General features: G+C 41.7%; 2 protein-coding genes across 2 annotated transcripts; both read right to left on the reverse strand.

The window, feature by feature from the left end:
* Positions 1–674: 674 nt before the first annotated feature.
* Positions 675–3,063, reverse strand: LOC143109222 (tubulin alpha-4A chain-like). Its single transcript, XM_076271876.1, has 4 exons — positions 3,045–3,063; positions 2,522–2,842; positions 2,277–2,425; positions 675–1,652 (listed from the first exon to the last, which is right to left on the reverse strand). Exons 1-4 carry the CDS (start codon positions 3,061–3,063, stop codon positions 675–677), a joined length of 1,467 nt encoding a protein of 488 aa, XP_076127991.1.
* A 4,780-nt stretch (positions 3,064–7,843) lies between these two features.
* On the reverse strand, positions 7,844–13,090 carry LOC143109223 (tubulin alpha-1C chain-like). Its single transcript, XM_076271877.1, has 4 exons — positions 13,079–13,090; positions 9,432–9,651; positions 9,187–9,335; positions 7,844–8,821 (listed from the first exon to the last, which is right to left on the reverse strand). The coding sequence occupies exons 1-4, from the start codon at positions 13,088–13,090 to the stop codon at positions 7,844–7,846; spliced, it is 1,359 nt and encodes a 452-aa protein (XP_076127992.1).
* Positions 13,091–13,508: the final 418 nt, after the last annotated feature.

Genomic DNA, 13,508 nt, shown 5'->3' on the forward strand with positions numbered 1-13,508 from the left:
ACAGTTTAGTCCAATTTAGTCCAGAGGTGTGGCGCGAGTGGGCTGCCACGAGAGCGGGGAGGAGAAGCAATGGAAGGGAGGGCAAACACAATGGACGCCACAGGGACGACTCAATCAATTAAAAGTGTTCTCTTCTCAGGTAATACAGTCAACATTCAGGAAAACCCTGAGGTACAGAAGGGCTACTTAACTCGGCGAGGGGTGAACGATTTCACCCCTCTATCATCTCTTAGAGCCGTGGTCACAAGGGGATTATCCCAGGCTTCGTAGCGTTCGTGGCTCGTAGTAGTCGTGGCTCGTAGTGGTCGTAGCTCGTAGAGCCCAGGCAGCAACCCTTCACACTAGCCTCCAAAAGATCCGTTTCCACGGTCCGCGGCTTAGCCGCTGTGGGCGACACGTCTTGTCCCCTTCCAGACCTGTCGTGCACTGAAAGCCTATGGTTTAAAAACCCAAGCCCAAAACCCATGCACCAATCACCACCACCACATTTGCCTGCTACACACCTGTACGTCATTAAAAACAATCACCCAGCTAGGGAGCGGCCATCTTTGTGTTCCCCCAAAAGTGTCCCCCACGGAAGCTCAGTGCCAACCCATACTTAATTCCTCCCGCACTGTTCCTTTCCCACTTAGTCACCCTGTGACACTGACACACAACTACATATCTTAGAAACTCTAGTACTCTTCTTCCTCTTCTTCACCATCCTCTGCTGAGTCTGCCCCAACTTCCTCATAGTCCTTCTCCAGTGCAGCCATGTCTTCTCTGGCCTCACTGAACTCCCCCTCTTCCATGCCCTCACCCACATACCAGTGCACAAAGGCCCTCTTGGCGTACATCAGGTCAAACTTATGGTCCAGGCGAGCCCAGGCCTCAGCGATGGCAGTCGTGTTACTCAGCATACAAACGGCCCTCTGCACCTTGGCCAAGTCACCGCCTGGTACCACCGTTGGCGGCTGGTAGTTGATGCCTACCTTGAAGCCAGTGGGGCACCAGTCAACAAACTGGATGGATCGGCGGGCCTTGATGGCAGCAATGGCACCGTTGACGTCTTTGGGTACCACGTCCCCACGGTACAGTACGCAGCAGGCCATGTACTTACCACGCCTTGGGTCACACTTCACCATCTGATTAGCTGGCTCAAAACAAGCATTTGTGATCTCAGGCACAGAGAGCTGCTCATGGTATGCCTTTTCCGCAGAGATTATTGGAGAGTAGGTGACCAGGGGGAAGTGAATGCGGGGGTAGGGAACAAGGTTAGTTTGGAACTCCGTGAGATCCACATTCAGAGCCCCATCAAAGCGTAGAGATGCAGTGATAGACGAGACGATCTGGGCGACAAGGCGATTCAGATTGGTGTAAGAGGGACGCTCAATGTCAAGGTTGCGCTTGCAAATATCAAAAATGGCCTCGTTGTCCACCATGAAGGAACAGTCAGAGTGCTCTAGAGTGGTGTGGGTCGTGAGGATGGAGTTGTAGGGCTCCACTACAGCAGTGGACACCTGGGGAGCAGGGTACACCGAGAACTCCAGCTTGGACTTCTTGCCGTAGTCCACAGACAGACGCTCCATCAGCAGGGAGGTGAAGCCAGAGCCAGTGCCTCCTCCAAAGCTGTGGAAGATGAGGAATCCCTGGAGACCCGAGCACTGGTCGGTCTGAGAAACAAATTCAGTAGTCACATTCTGCACCATAAATTAGAAATTCTGAACTCCTAGAGATAATGCAAACAAAGACCAAGTGGATTTTCTGCAACAAACTAGAAAAACATCAAACACACCCTGTTATGATTCTCAAACAATCCTACCCCTTACAGACATAATGTAGAGCAGGGGTCACCAACCTTTTTTCCTCCGAGCGCTACTTTGACAAAATGAACATGGCCGAAAGCCTTTTATGTCAATAGTAGCATTCCATGTATTTACATAGCTGACCTCCACCCAAAACTGCTGAATAAGATATGCTTTTTAAAGGTTAATTTCAACTCCTCTACCTTCTCTTTGTAGACTGAATTTTAACATGTTTCTCAAGTGACTGGGTTCTACATCTTCCTCAAACCTTTTGGAGAGCTACTTAAAGGGGGGGGGGGGGGGGGGGGGGGGCTGGTAGCTCACAAGCTACCTGTTGGAGACCTGTGATGTAGAGGCCTCAAATGAGGAATCACACTAAATGGGGGATCACCAAAAACATGTGCACACCAATACTAAAGACACTGAATGCAAGGAAATATGTTGACCAATCTTTGAAAAGTTGAGCAAGCAACTGTTAATCTGGTCACCTACCATTTTACGAATCCTGTCCAGGACCGGATCCACAATTTCCTTTCCAATGGTGTAGTGACCACGAGCGTAGTTGTTGGCTGCATCCTCTTTACCACTAATCAACTGCTCCGGATGGTACAGCTGACGGTAGGACCCATTACGGATCTCATCTGTCAGGAAATATCAAGTCAGACCTTCACAAACCCACATTTTTATTTACATTTGCTCAAAAGCCAAACAACTATTTCAAATAGGACACTACTCACCTATAACTGATGGCTCCAAGTCAACAAATATGGACCTAGGAACATACTTCCCAGGACCAGTCTCACTGAAAAAGGTGCCAAAGGAGGAGTCCAGTAGAGTTTTGCTATCATCAGCAGCTGTTCCGTCTGGGCAGATACCATGTTCCAAGCAGTACAATTCCCAACACGAGTTTCCAATCTGCACACCAGCTTGGCCAACATGGACAGAAATGCACTCCCTCTGTAAAATGATCAAGAAAATATATGAAAACCCACCATCATGACAAATACCTGGCCCATCACCCAAGTCAAACAGTAAGCCTAACTTATAAGTAAGAGGCACTCACCATTCTTCAAATAATAATCTAAAAAGTCTGTCCAAAACGCAGGCTCCTCCAAATGCACCTTCACCAAATAATCAATAAATACTTGCATTAGGCTTCTTTTAATAATAATTTCAAAAAAGCTCCACGAAGAACCTAAAGAAACTGTTAAATGTTAAAAAAGAACATTAGTTAAAACTGTAATGTCTCTGACAACTTACCTGTTACGTAAACAAACATGAAAGACCACCTCTGGGTCTGTGTGATATATAGTGATGGTTGGGTATAAGGCCTGGCTTCCAATTAGCACCTCTTGTCCAATGTCTGATTGGCTAATTGATTTACTTTTTTAAGACTCACTCACCTAGTTAGTAGGCCTAATAGGACACCGTGCACAGGATACAGGTCTTTAAGCTAAAATTGACGGTTTGTTCTAACTTAAGGGCCGTTCACACCAAGAATGATAACTATAACGTTAACTATAAAAAAAAATATTGTTCTTGTTAATATGAATGATGACGTTCACATATAAACTATGAACGATAACGACATGAAGAACAATATTGTTGGGGATCACTTTCAGATCGATTTTGAAAACGATAAAAAGCTAACAGCCAATCAGAACCCATCACATTTTAGCCATCACAAGGAGATAATTTGCTTATCGTTGGTCAGTCAGTGTGGACGTTTTTATCGTTATGGGTTATAGTTATTGTTTCTGGTGTGAACGGCCCTTTAAATTCTTCACACAATACAACAGACCACCTTTTCACCTTTGCTTCAGTTTACAATGCCATAAATAGTCTTTTGTGTTGAAAGCATTGCCATTTATATAATTATATAAAGACATGAGACAGTGGTTCACACAAGAATAAACTTATCAGCATTATCAGACCATTGCTGGAGCACATGCACATAACCAAATGTGCACACACACATGCCACACACACAAACAGCATCAGCAACACCACCTATTGCTATGAAACAGTTGAATAAATTCTTACCTTAAATGCTGTTATTTTATCGGCTTGGATGTTACAATTTCAGCTATACTGTATTTGAAAGCGATAAAAAAACTTGCAAAATACTAGAGAATCCATCTTTTCCATCTTTCCAATCCATCTTTATCAAATAAATCATCATCTTCTATAGCTGCAGTATGAGAAGCGTGTGTGGTTCAGATGCTGTGTTCAGCAGCTACAGCAAGCACAGGGGGGAAATGCATGTTGGGTTCAGTTTATGTGTTCAGCAGCTACAGCCAATAAACACAAGGGCACACTATTACGGAAATTTCGTTTGGTCCCGGGGGAGACTACATCTGCCTGTACACGCATCTGCCTGTAGATGATGGTGTTGAGCAAAGGGTACAGATGATGTTGAAATGTATTTACTTCATTTTAACAAAGCTCACAAACAGGCACTCATGCACACACGCATGTACACACATAGATACATGCATGCACACACACTAGGGCTGTCACTTTAAAATCGAATATCGATATTGAAATCGATTTGGCTAGGTAAAATGAGTTTCAAAAATGAAAAATCGATTTTAACATGTGTAATAGGCTAATTTTTGTTTGATCATTTCAAACATAAAACTAAAATAACTAATAAATCCAAAAATTAAAGATTTCTGAATGAAGGCTAAGCATTGCCATTAGTTTATGCACTTGCAATAGCCTAAATCGGAAAAACACATGCACCAAGCTGATAATGATTTGCAAAATGGAGGGCAATAGCTTTTTTATGGCTGTATGAAGTTGACCAAATATTTGCGTGAAAGTATGCAGGCTGCTTTCTAGCTGACCAAATGCCCGAACCTGAAATTGGAAAAGGAAAAATATGAATAACGCTATCCTTAGTCTTCCTAGGTGGTAGAAAGGTGTTAAATGTTTCCACCAATTTTGTTCCTGCAGGCGCCCTTATGCTATGACGAAATCGTAAATGCCATGTTGTAGCAATTATTTGTTTAGTTTTTGCGTTTGTTTAAACAAAATGTTATGGCAGCAAAGTCTCTAATTGTTTTTGAAAATGAACAAAACACCAAAAAAACATCTTCTGATCAATCGCTCCTGTGTCATACATCTGTCGCCCTCTTCAGACGTGCTCCTTGTCACTGGATTGGCCTATATTTAGCCTTGAAACATAAACATTTGGTTTTCATTTTCCATTTGTACATTTAATAAAGGCCCCATAGAAAGTATGACCATTTTGCTCAAATACTTGTTTCTCCAAGCTCCCTGCTCCCCATGCTAATAGAACCTGACCCAAGTTATCCTGTTCCATGTGTAGGCCGCAAACACTGGAAGCCATGCGGACGCTATGTTCTTGCTTCAAGGTAGACACAGATGTGTTTTGACTGTTGATTGGCTAGGTGTGTAGGCCTTGAGCTCTGCCAGGTCCTGCTTTGAGGCCACCATATGCACCATATGTTGTCTCGCAGTGACAACACTGACAGAGTTGAAGCATATCGGTTAAATTCATACTTGGGGGCCAGTTTAGCAAGTTGTAATCTTACCAACAGCAGTGAATGTATCAAACTGTTGATGCTATGACGCACTAAGCTCTTAATAGGACACAGTGTTATAGGCGACAACACTTTAGCTAAGGGAATAATCTTGCAGCCTTGCTGCAGATCATAAGGGGGAGTCTGATTAAGAGTAGTCTGATAACATAGACATCTAGCTCTTGCAGTGTATCAAGTTATGATTAAAGATAGCTTTTTCTTTCATGGAGGATGAGAGGTTGTTGATGTTGACTTCACTACACTGAACTAGTATTGAACTAATAGGTTCATATGTTTATTAACAACACAACCACTGCAGTTTTTATATTGGTATTATTATTTTCTTCTCTTCATTGACATGGAAAATGTTTTACAACTGTTTTACAGTAATGCAATAAAATAAAACACAACTTTGCATTTGTTTCAGGCGTTCAGAATATGTTCAGAATAAAGGTCTTACCAAGTTCTTTAAAACATGCCTTTAGGCCTGCTTTAAACAATGTGGAAAAAGGTTAAGATAATTTAGCTTTGCTGTATGATAAACAATTCTTGATATGAGGCACACAAAGAAAAAAAAAGAGTATCCATGAAGATCATGATCATTTGAATTTATATTTCATTGCTAATTACTAATTTGGTGACTGACCATAGCAGTATTGCAATTGAAATCTTTTTAATAATGTTAGTTGAAACTTAGGAAGCACTACCGGGGCCTTACATATACATATTATGTATATCTCTGTGTTATATTTCAGGTGCAATCAGTGGTCAAAAAGGGGGAGCCTTACAGACTCTACTTTTTTCTTTTTTCTTTTGTCTATTGCTTTTTTCCCCTTGAACTGTTTGGTTATTGTTTTTATCACTAGTACTCTGTGGTATGTAAACTTTTTTGCACAGCCTGTGAGAAATCAAGACAATCAGGGCCACTTTTATACATGTAACCATGTTGATTCATTTATTTTATTGGGTTCTATTTGAGAATTGTTGAGACATTTCTTATGTGTTTTGGTTTTATATTCAGCTTTGCCCAACTATTATACACATGGTAAAAAGACACAATTACTGCATTACTCTCAGTTCATTAGTAGGCTCATTCTGATTCAATCAGATGTGTGCTATTGTGTGGTGTCAAAGGCTTCAAGTCTTTTAAAGGGGGACTTGAGAGTATTGGATTCAGAAATTATTTTTATATACGTGTGATTTAGGTCTTTTTTCGGAATAGTTTAGCGGGATGGACCAAATATATTCTTTTTGGTTTACTAGCTCCTGTTCTGATTGTCATGATAGTTTGTTTTTGATTTACTGTGGTTGTTATTGTACACCAATCATGTGTAGTTATTTTTCTTGACTGACTGACTGACTGAAATCAGTTAAATCATGTACCTGCTTATTTGGATCTGACTAACTTGAATGAAACAATTGTATAATCTTTTATATTTTATATAGTGGCAATATTTGATGAAATGTTCCAGCCATAAAGTCTGAAAAAGGGGGACTGAGAGAAAGTGGAATAGAACTTTATGTCCAATATGTGGTTTAATGTTCTGCATTTCTCATTAGTGGGTCACTTTAATACTAAAAGTATGATTCTATGTAATGACTATGATATCTGTACTGTCCCTGTGTATATCTGTGTGTGACTGTATTTAGAGATAAGCGGGAATATTATGACTTTAGTGTTTCACTGTTCTGCATGGCTGCGTCAGTAGCCATCTGCTCCGGATTGCCAGGTTGCCACTAATCAGAGTGTTTCCTTGTAGTCCACGTGAGATGGGATGACCAACACCATCTCCCATCAGCCTGGAAGGATACTTAAACCTTAACTATTTCCTTGTCTAGTTAGAGTAGCTGATGGATCTTTAGGTGAAGTCATGCGGTCTCTCCCTTGATGCACATCATTGTAAATAAACTCTGTTCCTGATTTTTCATACTAATGGTCTGACTGGGTCTCTATTAAAACTATGGTATCAAAATTACCATCAGTAGGTATGTGCCTAGACTCAGTTTTATACACCGAAATAACACCCAAATTATGAAAATGATCAAAATGTGTTTTGTGTGTTCAGATGTCTTGCATTAAAGGAGGAACACTGAGAGTTCGCACAGATCTCCATTTGGAGGTCACCGACTATTGTTGGTATGAAAAAGGAAAAAAAAAAAATCAGTTTTACCTAGCTTGAGTTGCTACACTCAGCAGCTAACCCAGCCAGGCAGCTACAGCACTACACTCTGGGGGGGATATAAATGGGAGCTCAGAGACATGCCCACAGAGTGTAGTGCTGTAGCTGCCTGGCTGTGTAAATGTCATTTGAAATTCTTGTGCTTGATATTGCAATATACCATAGGGGTGTCAGGTAATGCAGTAAATTACACTCACAATATCATATGCAGTCCTCAGTTGATTTTTTTCTGTATTACTTCAGGGGGATAAAGATTCAGACAACCCATATATATTTGCAATACCAACATTTATTAGTTAAACTGACATACAAATAAATAACCTTAGAAACTCTAGTACTCTTCTTCCTCTTCTTCACCATCCTCTGCTGAGTCTGCCCCAACTTCCTCATAGTCCTTCTCCAGTGCAGCCATGTCTTCTCTGGCCTCACTGAACTCCCCCTCTTCCATGCCCTCACCCACATACCAGTGCACAAAGGCCCTTTTGGCGTACATCAGGTCAAACTTATGGTCCAGGCGAGCCCAGGCCTCAGCGATGGCAGTCGTGTTGCTCAGCATACACACTGCCCTCTGCACCTTGGCCAAGTCACCTCCTGGCACCACCGTTGGCGGCTGGTAGTTGATGCCCACCTTGAAGCCAGTGGGGCACCAGTCAACAAACTGGATGGATCGGCGGGCCTTGATGGCAGCAATGGCACCGTTGACGTCTTTGGGTACCACGTCCCCACGGTACAGCACGCAGCAGGCCATGTACTTTCCACGCCTTGGGTCACACTTCACCATCTGATTTGCTGGCTCAAAACAAGCATTTGTGATCTCAGGCACAGAGAGTTGCTCATGGTATGCCTTTTCCGCAGAGATTATTGGCGCGTAGGTGACCAGGGGGAAGTGAATACGGGGGTAGGGAACAAGGTTAGTTTGGAACTCAGTAAGATCCACATTCAGAGCCCCATCAAAGCGTAGAGATGCAGTGATAGACGAGACGATCTGGGCGACAAGGCGATTCAGATTGGTGTAGGAGGGACGCTCAATGTCAAGGTTGCGCTTGCAAATATCAAAAATGGCTTCGTTGTCCACCATGAAGGCACAGTCAGAGTGCTCTAGAGTGGTGTGAGTCGTGAGGATGGAGTTGTAGGGCTCCACTACAGCAGTGGACACCTGGGGAGCAGGGTACACCGAGAACTCCAGCTTGGACTTCTTCCCGTAGTCCACAGACAGACGCTCCATCAGCAGGGAGGTGAAGCCAGAGCCAGTGCCTCCTCCATAGCTGTGGAAGATTAGGAATCCCTGGAGACCCGAGCACTGGTCGGTCTGAGACAAAAACAAATTCAGTAGTCACATTCTGCACCATAAATTGGTATTTCAAGAGAATACAAACAAAGGGCAAATGTAGCAGCAGGTTTTCTGCAACAAACTTGAAAGCAATCAAACACACCATGTTATGATTCTCAAACAATCCTATCCCTTACAGACATAATGTAGAGGCCTCAACTGAGGGATCAAACATGTCACTAAATGGGGGCACAGAATCACCAAAAACACATGGGCACGCCAATACTGAAGATACTAAATGCAACAAATAGATAGATACTTTATTCATGCCGAGGGAAATTTTGGAAATACATTTCACCAATCTTTGAAAAGCTAAGCAGGCAACTGTTAATCTAGTCTCCTACCATTTTACGAATCCTGTCCAGGACTGGATCCACAATTTCCTTTCCAATCGTGTAGTGACCACGAGCGTAGTTGTTGGCTGCATCCTCTTTACCACTAATCAACTGCTCCGGATGGTACAGCTGACGGTAGGACCCATTACGGATCTCATCTGTCAGGAAATATCAAGTCAGACCTTCACAAACCCACATTTTTATTTACATTTGCTCAAAAGCCAAACAACTATTTCAAATAGGACACTACTCACCTATAACTGATGGCTCCAAGTCAACAAATATGGACCTAGGAACATACTTCCCATGACCAGTCTCACTGAAAAAGGTGCCAAAGGAGGAGTCCAGTAGAGTTGTGCCATTTCCAACAGCTGTTCCATCTGGGCAGATACCATGTTCCAAGCAGTACAATTCCCAACACGAGTTTCCAATCTGCACACCAGCTTGGCCAACATGGATAGAAATGCATTCCCTCTAAAATGATCAAGAAAATATTTAAAAAACCCATTGTGACAAATACCTGGCCCATCACCCAAGTCAAACAGTAAGCCTAACTTATAAGTAAGAGGCACTCACCATTCTTCAAATAATAATCTAAAAAGTCTGTCCAAACTGCAAGCTTCTCCAAATACACCTTGACCAAATAATACATTGCATTAGGCTTCTTTTAACAAGAAGTTCCACGAAGGACCTAAAGAAACTGAAATATTAAGGACACTAGTTAAAGCCTTAACTTACCTGTTAAATGAACAAGCACAAAAAAGACCCCCTCTGGGTCAGTGTGATATATAGTGATGGTTGGGAATAAGGCGTGGCTTCCAATTAGCACCTCTTGTCCAATGTCTGATTGGCTAATTGATTTACCTTTTCAAGACTCACTCACCCAGTTAGTAATATAAGGCCACCATGCACACAGGATTTGTCCGTTTGTTCTGACTTAAACTGTTGACACAATACAACACAGACCACTTTTTCACTATTTTGTTTGTTTCACTTCAGTTTACAATGCCAAAAATAGTCTTTTGTGTTAAAAGCATTGTCATTTATATAATTATATAAAGACACGAGACAGTGGTTCACTTTGATTTTGTTATTTGTAGGGAATGCAGAGAACAAGAATAGGATTATCAGTATTATCAGACCATTGCTGGAGCAACTACATGCTCATAACCAAATGTGCACACACACACGCCACACACACACAAACAGCATCAGCAACACCATACTTATTGCTATGATACAGTTGAATAAATTCTCACCTTAAATGCTGTTATTTTATCGGCTTGGATGTTACAATTTCAGCTATACTGTATTTGAAAGTGATAAAAAAAACATACTACATACATACATACATACATACTTACATACTACATGTGGGCAGCTGTGGCCTGCTGGTTAGCGCTTTGGACTTGTAACCGGAGGGTTGCCGGTTCGAACCCCGACCAGTAGGAATGGCTGAAGTGCCCTTGAGCAAGGCACCTAACCCCTCACTGCTTCCCAAGCGCTGCTGTAGCAGGCAGCTCACTGCGTTGGGATTAGTTGTGATTAGTTGGGATTAGTGTGTGCTTTACCTCACTGTGTGTGTGCTGTGTGTGTTTCACTAATTCACGAATTGGGATAAATGCAGAGACCAAATTTCCCTCACGGGATCAAAAGAGTATATATACTTATACTAAAAATACTAGAGAAAATACTACTAAATACTTAGTATTTACTAAAAAATACTAGAGAATCCATTTTTATCAAATAAATCATTATCTATAGCTGCAGTATAGATAGTAATGGTTCAGATTCTGTGTTCAGCAGCTAGAGCAAGCACAGGGGAAACATGTTGGGTTCAGTTTATGTGTTCAGCCGCTACAGCCAATAAAGGTGAAAAGAGTATTGAGTTCAGACAAAGTCCTTTTAGGCAAGTCCATCCACTCGGCGGCCATATAGCAACGCTTTTTGGGCACTCATCGGGCATCCTATTCAGCAGAAATGCGCGTGCGCAAGGCTTCACGACACCAATCTTGCTCCAGCAGCGAATTCACAACACATGATTGGGAAGATGTCTTCACAACACAACATATTGGCTCAGTGTATTCACATGTCGACGTTTTGTCGAGGAAGGGGTGTGATATGTGTAGACAACGGCCATATTGGCATTACAAACTAACCCCATGCATTTCTATGGAGGATTTTTTGAGTGCTGTGTCTCCTCATTAGAAAGTCTCTGGTTCAGATGCTGTCTTCAGCCATCTCCACATCATCGTTGAGGTCTTCATCTCCACTCTGCTGTCCCTCTCTGCACTGATATCCAGAGGTCTTCACATCCACTCTCCTCGATTCCTCACATTGAACCAGATCTCAGCACAGCAAAGATTTTCAAAAATTATTAACACATCTTTGTTAATGTGGTTTTGGCTAATCCCTTAATTATGCACACAGGTTTTGAAATCAATTATATCACATTTTTAAAGTCAGACAAGTCAGTGTTTGCATAACGCTTTGGTTGTATAGATTTTAAGATCTTGTTTTTAACCTTTATAATGAACAGCAATTTAGAAGCATAAAAATTACATATGATTTACATAAAGGAGGAAACCCAAGTGATTTGAATTAACTATAGCCAATCTCCAAGCTCCCATGTTTAGCAAAGATGTTAGATTCCTTTGTAAATGAACAGCATCGTTCCTTTTTGTAATCATATTCTTTTTTATATATATATGTATATTTTTATTGGCCTTTTATCCCTTTAATCAGATAGGATAGGATAGTGGAGAATGACAGGGAGTGAGTGGGAGTGAGAATCAGGGTAGGATCCAGAAAGGACCACAGGGCGGGAATCGAACCCGGGTCGTCGGTGTACATTGCAGGTGCCCCAGCCAGTTGCGCCACGGCCGGGGCCTTGTCATCATATTCTATATTAAGTCCTTATCAATCTCGGTTCAGAGCTGGCCACAGCACGATTACAGCAGCAACTGCTGTAGTAAATGATATAGCTACTGTTGTTGACAGTAAGAAACAACATTGTGCAGCTTTGTTTATTGATTTGTCTAAGGTTTTTGTCACTGTTCATCACAGGTTACTTCTTGAAAAACTGACCTCTTTTAGTCTAGATGAAGTTTCCTTTAAATGGTTTCAAGACTACCTCTCTAATAGAACACAATGGCTAGATGTGACAGGATCAACCTCAGAGCCATTGAGACTAAATAATGGTATTCCACAGGGCTCAATTTTGGGGCCACTGTTGTTTACGTTGTACATCAATGATATCTGTCCTTCAATAGAAAATTGTAAAGTGCATTTCTATGCAGATGACATTCCTTTATGCCTATGCACCATCTGTAGAGCAAGTAGTATCATCTTCAATATGCATTTGATTGTGCGCAGAAATCCTTAAAAGAACTTAAACTGGTTCTGAATGAAGCAAAAACTAAATGTATGATCTTTACTAGATCGAAAAAGTGTGACACAAACTGAATAAGTTTCTCAATCCAAATATCTGGGCATTTGGTTAGATAACAAACAATCATTTAGAACACATGTGCTTGGTCACAAAAAAGGTAAAAATTAAATTAGGTGCACTTCACAGGATTAGGTCTTGCTTCTCTTTAGAAAACAGAATGACCATTGTTCAAGCAACTATGTCAAGCAGATTTTTATTTTTAAAGGCCAGTTAGTTAATGGATCCAGGATACTATGCATCATAAAGTTGCCTTGGCCTTTGGAATTGAAATAGCCACACATCACCACATACCCTTCACCATAGATAGAGATTGGCATGGTGTTATTTCAGTTAGCCTATTAGCTGGTTTGATTGGCATTGAGCTTATTGAGCTCAATCAAATCACGCACGCAGCAAGCTGAACAAAACTTCAATAAATGCATCTTCTGCTCAATCGCTCATGTGTCATACGTCTGACGCCATCTTCAGACACGTTCCTGGTTGAAACGTGAAACAGACACAGAAAATTATGGCAGGTCCCATTGAGCTGAGCTCCTGCAAGTCAGAAAGCGTTAGATTATATTGGGGAAATATGCCAGTGGCATCTGGCATAGAAGCAAAGAGGGGCAGTGAAGGCGTTTGTGTCTGAATGTACAGAAGCACAGATACAGTCCATGTGATTAAGATATGTGCCTGGAATCTTAATACACTTAAATAAAACACCCAAATTAAGAAAAAATATCAAAATGTGTTGTGTGTTCAGATGCCTTCAGCTCCAGCGAGTGCTCACATAGAACGTTGTTGCGGGAAAAAAAAAAAAAAAAAAATCAGTTTTACCTAGCTTGAGTTGCTACAGTCAGCAGCTAACGCAGCCAGGCAGCTAAAGTGTTACTCTCTAGGG

Source organism: Alosa pseudoharengus, unplaced genomic scaffold (genome assembly GCF_046254945.1).
Source record: "Alosa pseudoharengus isolate Yale_2024_CS ecotype anadromous, Long Island Sound unplaced genomic scaffold, YU_APseudo_1.1 YU_APseudo_1.1_scf_7, whole genome shotgun sequence".
Taxonomy (NCBI): Eukaryota; Metazoa; Chordata; class Actinopteri; order Clupeiformes; family Clupeidae; genus Alosa; species Alosa pseudoharengus.